We start from the raw sequence: 14,264 nt of genomic DNA, 5'->3' as shown, positions 1-14,264 counted from the left end.
TGAGAAAAGGAAGACTTGTGGAGTAAAACGAAGGAGGCAAAAGCCTGCTTTATTCCTGAAGAACTTGGGTAACCACTAGAGAAGGTAGCAAAATATTTCCCTGTATAACAGGTAACACATGGCACTCATACAACAGTCAGGAAACTGTAAGAATATGACTGCTAATGTAATGTAAGGACTCCTTTTCATGCTCCTGTGTCGACATGTCATACAATTAGAATGTTTTGGAATTGTTTTATTTATGTACACAGCGAGTTCCTCCTCTGCACTCTGGCATAAACATTGCTTGCAAAAGGCAAGAAACCCTATTGATAGCCCATGTAAGACCTCAAAGCTCATCCTGTTTTATTGAATTTACAACTGTTGACACTATGGCCTCTTAAGCCTCCATCATGCCCATAATAAAAGTAGCAACTTCTTACAGTCGTGCAACACATTGCTGCAATGTAGTAACTCCGTTTCTCCCGGAGAAACAGGGGCCTAACCAGTATTTTTTCTGATGCATACAATAGATTTGGAATGAATATTATATGGTTTGCTAGGTTTTCTTCGGAGTGAACACACCCAGCAGATTAACCAGAAGGTCATGGGCTGTTGTTTTCCCATCCAGGAGTACTGGCCTGTCTCAGGTGAACATGCTTCTGCGGGAGCAACTAGACCAGAGGGAATCGTCCAATCACAAACTGGCAGAGGAGCTCGAGAAGGCCACATCCGAACTACTAAGAACCAGAGCCGAACTTGAGCAGCAGTGTTCCCAGTGGAAGAAGGACAAGGAGGTGAGGTCTTAATTCCACTTTCCTGCAGGCTGGCACTGTAATATTTTATTGTAATCCAGTATCCGTCTTGAGTCACAGGTTCCATACCTGAAGTATGCCTTCCAAGCACAGCAAGCGTGCGACAGCCTAGGAAACATAGTAGTGTTGGCCCTGTAATTTTCATCTCAGCATTGCGTGTTGTATATCAATCTTGTGGTCTCAGATCACTGTCCCATGACAACCTGTCCAAAGACATTTGGTTTATATTGGATTGTAGTTCATTGCTTACTGTGCCGCATGAGCAGTTGTTTCCAGTGCTCTGGATTTGACGTGTTTTCTCTGGTGATCTCACATTAGATCTACAACAAATGTTTGAGTAAAGAGCACAACGCAATCCTCTCACTCTGGCACCAGACTGTGACTCTCCGCAGCAACTTTGCAGAGCTTCGCGCAGCCGCAGAAAGGTGAGTCCTAGATCTTTACTGGGAAGCAGGGCTGTGGTACCATGCTCCCCTCGGAGTGCAGCACTCCGAGGCAGAATCTTTCCTAGTATATAGAATTTCTTGCCCTCATATCTTTCCCTTTCAGAGGCCTTCACGAGCTAAAGACTGACACAGCCAGGACAGCTAGACGTCTTCAGACAGCGTGCCTGAATCTAGATTCCAACATACGCTTGTCAAAGAGTAGCACTGTGTCCTCACTGGAAAAACAGACATTGCATGGAGCTCATCTGGAGCAGCAGCTCCGCGACAAGGTGCGGGAGATGATCCAGCTGCAGAGCCGTTGGGATACTGAGAAGGTGGAGCTGAACTCTAGGTGAGTAGACCAATACTTTCTCCAAGTCTATGCCAGAGGTTAATGGCATCTAGTTACCAGTAGCATCCCAGAAAAAACACAAAGGGTACAATGTACATGCAGGAGAGGCCCATAAGGTCCCTTAGACCACACACTGTGTCTCTTTAAAGGTGTACATGGCTCAGTTTAACTGGTGTTTGCTTAAGTGTAGGCTTCCGCAGCATGCAACTTAATTAGACATCCCACAGTTGAGGATCTTATTCCCCGTAGCTTCTCTGGCTGTACATATATTGAGTGACTTGGAAAGCTTAATCTGACAGCCCCCTCATTGTATAGCACCCAAATGAAGAGTAGTTTATTTTTGTTTGCGTTAGGTTCAAAGTATCTTACATACACATAAATATTTGAAGTCAGAAAAGAGGGAACTTGTGTGATTGAAATAGGAATCATGAAATTAATCAGACCCTTTTGAAGAGAATTGTATGACAACAGTTCTTAAGGTGTATTGTGTTGTGCTGTTGAAGAACACCACAGTCTTGCGATAGTTGAGGCAAAACAAAACTAATGTTATATAGGCATACCATGCTGGAGTAGTATGCCAGGGTTAAGTGTTCCCTAACATATATCCATGCCTTTTTAGGAGGTTAAAGGCTAGGACTTCTCTTTCTGTAATCTGTTTTAAGATTTTTTTTCTTGCTTTACGGGAGTAACAGCACAGAATATAACCCTGGTTTAAGGAGAATATTTAATGTCATTATGTACTTTATTAAAGGCAAATTTAGGGGAAGCGACCTTCATTTATCTCATCCCTACACCATACCTGCAGTCTTCATGGCCCCAAATGTCTCAATAATTTCTCACCAGAGTCTGACCTATACAGTCAAGATATATCATTTTTCTGACATACACAGCTAGGATATATCCTCTTTTTTTGGAAACTGTCACACAACCAGAATTGGGATTTGTTTCGACCCTCCGACGTTGCCTCCTATAAAGTGAGTGTCCAAATACGTAAACAGCCCAAGGAGCTCTGGTCAAGAGGTTACCAAATAAAACCATGTCAGAAGATTCTGGGTTGTTTCATTTATTTTGACAAACCTACTTCTGCCATTTGCTGCAGGCCCATTGAACATTCAGCATTTGCTTTGGCATGCAGTATAATGTACTTTCTCAAAGGTTTCAGCAATTGTAACCAATTCACTTGGTTAACTATATTTACAAACGTGTTGCACTCAACCTCCATGTGTTAGTCATGATGTTAAAGTTGTGTGGATGCATTTGAGTCAACGTTTTTGCCAGACCTTTTAATCATACATCTCATTTTAATTGAAACTGTGCTTTACCTTGCTTATGTCCTTCAGGATTTGTGACTTGGTGGTTCAAGTTGAAAATGTGAAAGAGCAAAACAACAACAAAGAGAAAACTATTGCCTCTCTGAGACAAGACAATCAAAAGCTGGTAACAACATACTTGGTTTTACAAGTTCCCTGGTTGGTCTAGTTGCCTTTGTCTTCATCTCTCTGCCTCACTATGTGTACCTATGCCTCTGCTTAAGCCTCCTACTGGCTCCTTTTCCCTTCATCACTCAGGTTCTATTTTACCCTTGTTATGCTGGCTCAGTCTGTCTCCCTCCGCTATGACACTATGTATGCCCTGCTCTCTCTCTGGCTCTGTCTGGCCTGTTTTCTTGCTTCTCTGTCCCACCTTCTCACAGTCTGTATCTGCCGCCCTCTCTTGGTGGCTCTGTATGCCTTGCCCTCTTTCTGGCATTGCCCATGCCCCTGTCACTCAGTCTGTAGCCACTCTCCGTGGTTCTCTCTGCAGCCACTCACTCGCTGCATCTATCTGTTTGGTAGCTTTCCACTCGCAGATTCTTGCTTTGGTTGCTTTGTCTGTCCCTCAGAGTTTGGTATCTCACTCTACGTGCTCATTGTTTCTTTCTCGCTCATTCCTCCCCGCCCTCCCTTTAGTGTGTGTTTTACTCTTAATTGTTATGTTGTACTGCTTTTTAACAATACATTAGCTCTTTCTGTTTTTCTTCCATACAGCCTCTTGCTTTCTTTCCCTCAGTCTGTCTTGTTCCGCAATCTCCTTTTGGTGTCCTTCCCATACAGAATGTTCATAATTAATTTTCTTCTTCTTATACATACTGACTTTTCCACTTATAAATTCTTTTCTAGAGACACTATCGTCCCATCATAGACAGTCTCTGGTTATTCTCAATTTACACTTCTATATCCTATACTCAAACATATCTTCCTGTCCTTCCCACATACCATCATTCTTCAACCTTCCCTCGCACTGTCTTGAACTAGCATCCTTTCACACCATATGGCTAGTTTCTCTTCTTACTGTATCTTTCGCTAATCTGCACAAATTATTTCTTACTGCTTAACTAGTGTGACCCCTCGTCAACGCCATTCTCAACCTCACAAGAAAAAACAATACAAAGCTAATCTTTTAAAATGCAATCAAAACTCTCCAATCACTTCAGAAACTCTACTATTCCAATAGATTCAACACTTCAAGTAATAAACAAAAAGACATTTGAAATCATAAACAAACTTCCAATATTCCGAGCTCCGTTCCTCCATCAGGTTGTCCTCATTAATTCTGTACAAAACTGACCCACTCTTTTGAAGAACAAATATATTACTGTCCATGAATCAATATCATCAGAAGTATTGATGGGGCACTACTTTGTACACTTGGATGAGCTACTAACCATATTAAACGGGAACTTTTTATTTGCTCCACTTCATGGAAAAACTTGGTTGTCATAATTGTAATTCTTTTTTCAAACTAAAAACAATGTAAGTCAGGTTAGGTTCCCCTCTATATCTGATCCCTATTAAAATGTTGAAATTGGAAATTTACCAATTTAACCAAATCATATATGAAACTATCTCTATATCCCTACAAAAGGGAATTGTTTAATCTGAGCTTAACCAAGCCATTGTGAAACCCATTCTAAAAAACTTCCATTTGCATCCTGAAGTTATGACCATCTACTGTACCATTACACTCTTGCCTACTGTAGCCAAAAGTTTAGAAAACTTGTGCTCATGCTTGGTAGATTATTTAATCCTAGATGAAGGCCACGTCCTGATAGAAGTATAGAATCTGCATTAGCTGCTGTTTCACATGATCTTCGAATGGCTGCAGGTACCATTTATTGGCAGCCTTCAACACATAGTGGACCACAGTATATTAATCACGTGAATGACAGAGTGTGGCATAAAAGGAACTGCTTTGGCTACGTTTATTTACTTATTAAATAACATCTCAAAGATTAAGGATTAACTATTTCTTTCCTCCTTACACCCCCTGTCTTTATGGAAATACTGGAGCTCCTCAAAGGTTAATTTTTTCCCCTTCTTAATTCAGAAAACTGAGATTTTGGTGGTGAAGAATGACCCTAATGTGTGGACATCTGTTAACTGGTCACTCTTTCCTGGTCCTCTTCACAATCCCAAATCACACATTTGGGTCTCTGTGTTCAGTTTGATTCCAAACTCAAAATGGGCATCTTCTGTACTTTCCTCATGTTCTGTCTTCCTATGCAAGCTGCAACATAGTCTCATTGTCTTTGAAGATGGTAGGAGCAACAGGAATTGCAGCTATTGTTGGTTATTATTATAGCTTGATTAGAGAATAAATTGAATTACAATAAACAACACATTCACAGACTGCAAACTATCTAAACTCGAGCTGCTAGATCAGTGATATTAGCTCCTTGTTTTTCGTTGGCTACTCCCATTTTGACCAAACTTCACTGGTTTCTGATCCAAAAAAGGACTATTTTAAAAACCCTCTGCTTGGCACATAAATGCCTATAAGCCTCCTCACTTGGCTTCCTCAAAATAAGGAAATACAGTCTTACCTCTTATGCTCATCATAAGCTAATTTTGTAGTGACTTTTTTTTAAACATCTTCTCATGGCTGTGAATCTTCTCATTGTCTGCTCCAAAAGACTTTTCAATGTTAATTCACTCTATAAATGTTTCTCATAACTTAACAAGTTTGCTTCCAGTATGTTCTCACGTTCTTCTTCTGCTTCTCCACGAGCACTTTCCTACTCTCCTGCGATCAGACACCATTGTCCCCTTATAGCTGCTCAGCTACTTTTTTGTAACTATATTTTAGCAATTTTATGTAGTGTGGGGTAGTCCAAAAGGATGTTATGAGAAGCTGCACATGAAAGCTTTTGCAAGAGTGACTTGGTGTTGCAGCCTCGTGAAATTTGGGGGTGCCAGCAAAGTTGTCTTTTCTCCTGCAGCCTTCTTAGATTTAGTTTTTCAGTGTTAAGTAGAGGGCATTGGAACTAATGTATGTCATCTCAAATATATCTTCTCTTCCACTCATAAATTGCCCCTGGCTTCTTTCCTCCCTTATGCCAGCATGTCATTCCTAGTTTCATGAATTCCACCTTCTTTGTACAGGATGAGTCCAAGGTGGATTACCAGCAGGAGCTGGACGCATTGCAGCAAGAAAACAGTTCTCTACAGCGTGTCCTGAGCAGCATCACACAGGTATCCTCCGCCATGCTGGCCAGCCTTAGAAATTGTCAAAAGCTGGTTCTGGTGTGGAAAATAGAAATTCCTCTCTCCTATTAATTTTCTAAATGTTTGCGGTGTTGGTAAAAACCCCAAAAATTTGTGTAAAATTAAAGATTTTGGTCAAAATAGAGCTTTCCTTCTCACACTCGGCACGTTGCTACATCTACCTGAGGTACATCTGAATGTGTGTCCACAGGGAGAGTAGGGATTGTCGTAGGGCATTTCAGTCACTAGAGATAGATGAGCAAATGGGCCATCTCAGGTCTCTGAATTCTGGAACTGAGTCATGTGATTTCTGAACCCGTGGACCCCACGAAAATATCTGAGCCTGGTATAAGATAGATATTAGTGTCAGCAATGCCCAGTAATTATTGAAAATGTGGGTGTAAGGTTGAAGGAAGATACACTCGCTAAGGTGAATGCTTTTAAAAAACAGAAAAGGGACCTTAAACCATCCCTGACAGTGAAGCTAAGTATCTAAAAGCTTTTATAACCACGTTCTGTAATGTCTCTCACCCTAGTTTATGCAGTATTTAGTCTTCATTTCACCTATACATTTTCTTGAGTATTATCACACAATAACTTTCAAAGTCAGATCAGCCATAATTCCCAATAGACTAAATGAATGTGCTGGTCCATCACCACTGGTGAGAATTTGAAACACAAAATGATATGACAAAAATTAGTATTTATATTTACAAATGCCAATGAAAGTACAAACTCAGCTGATCAATATTAGTGCTCCAATTGTATTTTTCCCGTAGTGCATTGGATTTTTTAAGTGGTGTAATATATTGATTGTTAGACTTGACATCCTTGGCGTGGTCTTCGCCCTAGCTTTTTGCAGTTAACCCTCCTGGCTTTTTAAATTAGTTTTTTGGGCATTAGGACTCTGTGCACTTTAATACTGCTAACCTGTGCTAAAGTGCTTGCACTCTCTGCCTAAAACATGGTCCTATTGACCTATATCTGATTGGCACGTTTAATTTACATCTAAGGTCCTAGTATATGGAACTACATGTATCAGTGCCTGTAAATTAAATGCTACTAGTTTGCCTGCAGCACTGATTGTGTCAACCACTAAAGCAGCCTTTAAAAAAATCTCAGGCCAGCCATTGCAGCCTGTAGTTCAGGATTAGGCTGCCAATTCAAACTGGAAAAATAAACCTTTTGCCTGGCCTAAAGCTTTTTGCATACATACAAATCACCACTAACGTAGGCCCTAAACAGCCTACAGAAAGGGCTTCCTTTTTATCTAAAACTGGGACATGTGCTTTAATGTTTCACATGCCCTGGTAGTGAAAAACTCCTAAATTTGTTTTTCACTACTGTAATGCCTATTGCCCCCATAGGATAACATTAGGTTACCTTTCCAGAACCAGATGTGGGGATAGCCCATTTCTGATGCTGGCACCTGGTATAAATATTGGACCCTTAGTGCAACTGTTCAAGTACACTCTTGGAACAATGGAAGACTTCTGAAGGACTGCCTTGGACCTCTCCAAAGGACTGTCCTGCTGCTTGAGGCCTGCCTTGTACCTATGAGAACTGCCCTACTGCTACCAGAGGACTATTGTGCTGCTTGAGACTTGCCTTGCACCCCAGAGGACTGCCTTGCTGCTTGAACCCAGGACTACCAGAGTGACTCCAAGGGCTAATTGACTGCCCCCTGTGTGAGCTACAAGCACATAACACGCTCACGAGACCTTGAACCCTACAGCTGGCCTCTGCTGTAGTGAGTCCCAACCCCACCTAAGTGGTGCTCCTCTAGTCTGGACCCTTTTTGGAGGTTGTGTAAAAGGTACTATTCTGCCTAACCCTTGGAACTTACAAATGTTTCCACCAAAAAGTGGCCTGAGAACCGCCAAAAGACCGGTACCTACCTGCTTGCAGAATCACCCTGGGTGCATCGCTGGTCGACCTGACTCTGTGGTAGCGCCCGCTATGTTCTTCTCAGCAGCAACAAATCCTGTTCAGCAGGACCTCTCAGTGACTGGATCCAACTTTGTGAAGCCCTTATCAGCTACATTCTGCAGCTTTGTCCTGCTGGAGATTTTCCACTTCCAAAAAGGTGACAGACTGAAGGTAGAAATCTTCACCATGGGACTCCGTTGATGATATCTCAATCTCAAACACCACCAGCTGTATTGCCCCCTCCGCACTTCACCTTCTCAGGAACTTTTCCTCAAAATTTCTTTTAAGTCTAAAGGTAAGCTAAGTCTAGGCCCAATCCACCTTCCGTAGCCAAACCTCATTCCATCGTGGTCAGCCTTAACTTTTGACTTTAATCCGGTCTCGTGCAACCAGATATCTGCAGTTGGTGATTTGACCTTTTAGGCAATAGTTTAGACAAAAATCATAACATCAGTTCTGCCGATTGGATATAATTTGTTTTGGTGTCATTTTATTTATTAAAACTTACTCTATTTTTCTACATTGGTTTAGAGTTTTTATTGTATTGTGTTCTCATTTTATTACTGTGTGTATACTACATAAATATTTAACAAAGTACCTCTAAGTTAAGCCTGACAGCTTTTGTGCCAAGCTTCCAGAAGGTTAAGCATAGATTAATTTAGTGACTTTTGTGGTTGTTGCCTGAGTGGGCTTCTACCCCATTAACCAACAACCCAATTTCTACATTGATGCAAGGCAGTTTGTGAAGGGGATCGACACTCCATGTGTTTCAATTATGAAACCTGTAGGAAAGTCCTCCTTTTTGCCCTGGTTACCCCCAAACTTTTTTGACAGGTACTGGTGTTTACTGACTCTTGGCTGTGCCCTGGGTACTGCTTACCAGTCCCAGGGCCAGTGCTCTGTGTAAAGTGGAAATGCAAATTAGGCTAATTATAATTGGCAAAGTTAACCTACCTATAAGTCTCTAGTATATGGTAGGGCATGGAGGTATAGGGACCCCAGCATAGGTAGTGCCCCCATAGGTGTACTGCTGAGGTGCCCGGTGTCATTTTAAAGGCAGGCCTGCCTTGCTGGCTGCTTTTAAATTAAAGTTACATGCAAAGTCGACTTTGAAATTAAAAGTAGTTCCAAAGTCCTAAACTACCTTATTTTTACATATAAGTCACCCCTAAGGTGTTCCCTATGTGCCCCTAGGGCTGGGTCCCATGTAACTATAAGCAGGGACCTTATAAAAATAGTTTTATAAGCCCTGGTGAGGTAAAACAGCCAAATTCGTTTTTCCCTCATTGTAGTGAATGGCCTCCATAGGCTAGAATGGGGAGACTTTATTTTAATTTTAAAAGTCCCCTTAAGTAACAGATAACAAGAGTTTGGTATCAAATTAATTGTTATAATAAATCCCACAACTTTGTTGTGGGATTTAATATAACTTGTTCAGGTAAAGAGTTTTAAAGTTTACCTGAAAAGTTGCCAACATCAGCCCTGCAGTGTTTTTGCTGCTGTGCTCTGATTGGCCAGCCTCTGGCAGCCTGGCCAGGCTGCCTTGATGAGGTGTGAAGTGGCCTGGCTTCACACAAAGAGATGTGCCTGTGGGAGGAGATCTCCCCTCAGCAGATGGTGAGGCAGGAAGGGGGAGGGCTGCCAAACTGGTCTTCAAAGGCAGAGAAGGACATTTGGAGCAACCCAGCAACACCCCCACATCCTCAAACCCAGACAATTAGGCACCCCCTTGATTAGATTGGGAGAGGGCAGGAATGGGGTGTGTTTAGGATTTTTAGCCACACCAGTGGGTGGGCTCAGCCAGATGTAACCTCCAAAAATCACTTTCAGCCATGATGGATTTTTTAGTAATGTTGCTCCCTGGGATTGATTTTTGCCACACTTCCCAGGAAGTGGTCATCACAGGGGGAAGGACCCTGCCCCTGATTGGAGAACCAGGACCCCCCTGTTTTTCAGCCAGGAGCAGGGATAAAACTGGCAGACCTGCACCCACACCTCAGATTCCAACAAGAAAGAACTACAGGAGAAGGAGGACTGCCCTGCTGGACCCCTGACCTGCACCTGGACCCTGCACCCTGAAGGACTGCACCAGCTGCACACTTGGGCTTCACCACAAGAAGGACTTTGCCTGGCTTCAACTGGTTCAAGGAGGGACTCCCTGTTTGCTACAGGTGAAAAATTGCTTACCAGAGTCCCCTGCACCAACTCCTGAAGAAACCAACTAGCTGACCACTGTCCAGAAAGGAGTATGCGCCAGTTGCATTCTGGGATTTGTAGTCCACACCCCCAAGGATCATCTCAGAGCTTCTGGAACCTTGGATTGAGCTGTGGACCCCAAAAGAACCTTAAAGGAACATCTGGAAGAAGATCCAGAAGTTTGGAGAACTTTTGAAAAAAAGCTCCATAGCGGGACCGACCCGTCGCGGCAACTCTAGCCGGCTTGCCTCAACCGCGACCCGGCCTGACTTGCAGGTTTGTCCCGGTGAAGAAAATCTCCAAAAAAAGAGACTAACTCCGAACGTAGAAAGTTGACCGGGACCTCCCAGCCAGCGTGTCGGAGGAGGGCTCCAAGGACGTCGGATCAAGATCTAGGTTTGCCCCGGTCGAAGGATATTCACCTCGGAAAAATGACTAAGTCCGAAGGTAAAAATCTCCACCAAGGGCTCCCGCGACGCGTATCTGAAGAAGAGTTCCAGGAGGACGGATTGGACTGGCAGGTTCGTCCCGCTGAAGAAAATCTTCAGAAAAACGACTAAGTCCTAAGGTAAACTTTTGACCGAGGCCTCCTGCGGGCTGTAGCCGGGCCGAGCTCCATCGCGGTTGGCCTTAAACTTTGACTTTGCCCCGGTCGAGGTGCGACCAGATGATCAGATTGGCGCTTTTTGTTTCTAGGCGCTAGAAAACAATAATTCTTTTAAAATTCATATCTCCGGTTCCCCTTATCCGATTTTATTCGTTTTTGTGTTATTTTAAAGATAAAAATATAATCTATTTTTATACATTTTTGGATTTTTAAACTGTTTCCTGTGTTTTATTTAATTACTGTTTTGTGATATTTGAATGCTTTACACTCTGTCTCCTAAGTTAAGCCTTGTCGCTCGTTGCCAAAGCTACCAAGGGTTGATCTGGGTTTAATTTACTGAGACCTAACTTGACCTAAGTGGAGGTTAGTGGCCTAATGCTAAGTGTAGGTAATTACCTGCCCTTACCAATGACCCATTTTCCAACAAAACCCCATAGTGGCAAACCCAGTAGATCTTGGCAATGAAACCTGCTGGCTTTGCCAATATATATTTTTTTCTTAAATCCTAGGTAGCTATCACAAAATGACTTCACATCTGTCGTAGCAATCTAAGAACAGAATTTGTTAAAATATTACAAAACACATTAAGACTCCCACTATGGATGCATGCACATCTACAGTGGCCATGTTCAAATGGGATTTGTTCAAATAAGTAATTTGAAAATGGTAACTACACATGCTTATAAGGTCGTTCTACAAAACATGAAGAGTTTTAAAATATTCTTTCCAAAGGAGCATGGGTACATATTGGAATAAGAGGGCAGATGAAGTAGGAGGGCACATGCTATTAGGGGATGAAGGCAGAGGATCATAGACATTACTGAATCTCTGGACCCCACCAAAATATCTGAGCCTGTTATGAAATAGATATTAGTGTCAGCAATTTGGGAAGGATGCCCAGTAACTATTGAAAACGTGGGTGCAAAAGTTGAAGGAAGAAAAACATCCACTAAAGACACTGCTGGATTCTACTATTGGTCTGAGATTGCACCCTTGTGGCGGTATCTCCCCATTAGTTTCCAATATTAGATGTCTAGCCACAAGTGCAGACTCTCTTTGTGAATCAGGTCACAGTGGAGGAGAAGCCAAAGGAGACTAGCCAAAGGAGAAGCTTGTAGGGGAGCATAGGCAATGCTTAGGCCCAGAAGCAGCAGGCATGCCGTGGTGAGTTGAATCTCACTACATTCAGAGAGTATTTAGGCTGGGAGTAGAGGAACATGATGTTGATCCTGATGCCAGAAGTAAGAACCCTGCTGCATGAGGGGAGGGAGAGGAAATGCACTGGGAAAAACAATAATGGTTTCTGTTGTTGCAGCAAGAAGGACATGCAGTTGAGAGACGGAGGCCTGGTGCAGAGGACTTGGGCATAATGCTGCACATGACAATTAGTGAAGGCAATGGGGGTAGAGTAGATGGATTTCCTGGCATTGCTGTACATAGACTAGTCCCCACTCTCTGCATCTGCAAGTACAACAAAACATCAAACATGGAACTCGCCCCCGAAACAGAATTCCTCAGAATGCTGCTCACCTCCGTGGGTGTCACTGAACACCACCACTGTTTGACTCAGCCTACCTCTTCCGTTGGAGCCAATGCTGCTGCCATTGCTCTTACTTCTCACAAATGCCTTAATGTGGAACGATTTGGGGAGTGGATTCCTCATAATCATATCCGAGAGAAAGCCTGCTTAACACAGTAACATGATTTAAATTCTGTGGTGTGATAGCACTCGGGAAAATAAGGCCTGAGTGGTGGATGCTAGTAACTTAAGGTGTGAGATAAGTTATAAAAGTGTTTTGTTTTTAATTTGTTAGATGAATTATTGCAATGTATCCATACAGTTGCTTGCTGTTTTAACAAATGTATTTACAGTGTGGTAACAATAATATGATAAGACAGGCATTTATTCTCATAAAAAAAGAGCAAGATATCTGGTCTCATATAAGCACCAGGTGAAACGAGGGTCCTGCATTCACAGCTGTTCACTAGGGCATTTCTTGCAGTATGGTGCAATGGTAACCCTTATAGAATTATGACAAAAGTGCCCTGAGAGTTTTATTGTTACCCCAGAGTTTGATGACACCTGCGCAGGGGACCCCAGTTATCCTTTGGGCAGTTCAACTAAAGGGGGTGAAATGGACTTTTTGGACCTGACATCCTTGGCATGGTTATCCCCCCATCTTTTTGCCTTCCGTTCTCTTGTTTTTGCTGACTGTATTGTTGCTGGACTTGGGACTCTTTGCACTTTACCACTGCTAACCACTGCTAACCACTGCTAAAGTAATTGTGCTCTTGCCTTCAAACGTGGTAAAATGAGCTTAGCCCCAATTGGCATATTTAATTTCCTTGTAAGTCCCTAGTAAAGTGGTACTCAATGTGACCATGGTCTGTAAATTGCTACTAATAGGCATGCATCACTTATTGTGCCACTCACTTGAGTAGCCCAATAAACATGCCTCAGGCTGGCCATTGCAGCCTTTATGTGCAGTTTTAAACTGGCATTTTGCCCTGGTAAAATAAACCTGTTGCCACGCGTATACCTTCCTTTTAAAACACGTAAGTCACCCCTAGAGTAGACCCTAAATAGCCCATAAGGCAGGGTGTGTTCTATTTAAAACATTGAGCATGTACCTCTTAACTTTTACATATCCTGGTAGGGAGAAACTCTTACATTTGTTTTTCACTACTGCTGGCCCTACCTCTCCCATGGGATAGCAGTAGGTTACCTTATTACGTGTAATAGTGATAACTTTCAGGTGGGAGCAGATAGGAATCAGAAGTTTGGTGTCTAACGAATTGCAATTTAAAACCCTTTTAAATGGTAAAGTTGGATTTTAAGTCACAATTCTCAAAATGAAAAGAAAGTTGGTATTTTCTTTTCCTAACCATTTGGTGTCTGCATCCTGGGCTACATGACTAAGTGCAGCTGGCAGTTAGTCTTTGTGTATTGTTCTGAGACAGTGAGACAAAGGAGAATAGATGTTGAGAGGATGGGCCATCTCTGACTTGATGAGGAGAAGCTGTCAGCCACCATCACATCACAATGGCTCTGACTGAACACAATCACAAAGGGTTTGACACTAGTCTTTTGTGGCCCCAAACAAGCTGGAGCCAGAGGAGGGGGAAGGAAATTCCAAGCACCTCTGAGGGTGAAGCCTCTAGAAACTTCCTCTACTTCAAAGTGGCCACGAGGAGTAAATAATGGACCCTCAGACCCAACTCTTCAGTGCTCCTGTGGACGACTCAGAAGTACTGCAGTGCTGCTCTCCAAGAAGGATTGCTGCTCTGTTGCCCTTCTGCCCCTCTACCTAAGTGAAAGCACTGGACCTGCTTCTTGATCCCAGGAACCCCAGAGTGATTCCAAGGGCTACTTGGCTGACCTCCTGATAAAAGGCTCCAACCACCTTGAACCCAGCACCTGAACTTTGCCTGCTGTGG

General features: G+C 42.8%; 1 protein-coding gene across 2 annotated transcripts in view; it reads left to right on the top strand.

Annotated features, from left to right (window-relative positions):
- The window catches only part of CROCC2 (ciliary rootlet coiled-coil, rootletin family member 2), an 878,259-nt gene that overhangs the window by 148,791 nt on the left and 715,204 nt on the right, over positions 1 to 14,264 (top strand). For both annotated transcript variants that reach the window (XM_069213663.1, XM_069213664.1), the window contains 5 exons: positions 611 to 776; positions 1,113 to 1,219; positions 1,344 to 1,571; positions 2,912 to 3,008; positions 5,993 to 6,082. In XM_069213663.1, the coding sequence (XP_069069764.1) occupies positions 611 to 776; positions 1,113 to 1,219; positions 1,344 to 1,571; positions 2,912 to 3,008; positions 5,993 to 6,082 (688 nt within the window). The remainder of the gene's footprint in view (positions 1 to 610; positions 777 to 1,112; positions 1,220 to 1,343; positions 1,572 to 2,911; positions 3,009 to 5,992; positions 6,083 to 14,264) is intronic.

The sequence above is a fragment of the Pleurodeles waltl genome, chromosome 11 (assembly GCF_031143425.1).
Source record: "Pleurodeles waltl isolate 20211129_DDA chromosome 11, aPleWal1.hap1.20221129, whole genome shotgun sequence".
NCBI lineage: Eukaryota > Metazoa > Chordata > Amphibia > Caudata > Salamandridae > Pleurodeles > Pleurodeles waltl.
This window is presented reverse-complemented; position numbering and strand designations above follow the sequence as displayed.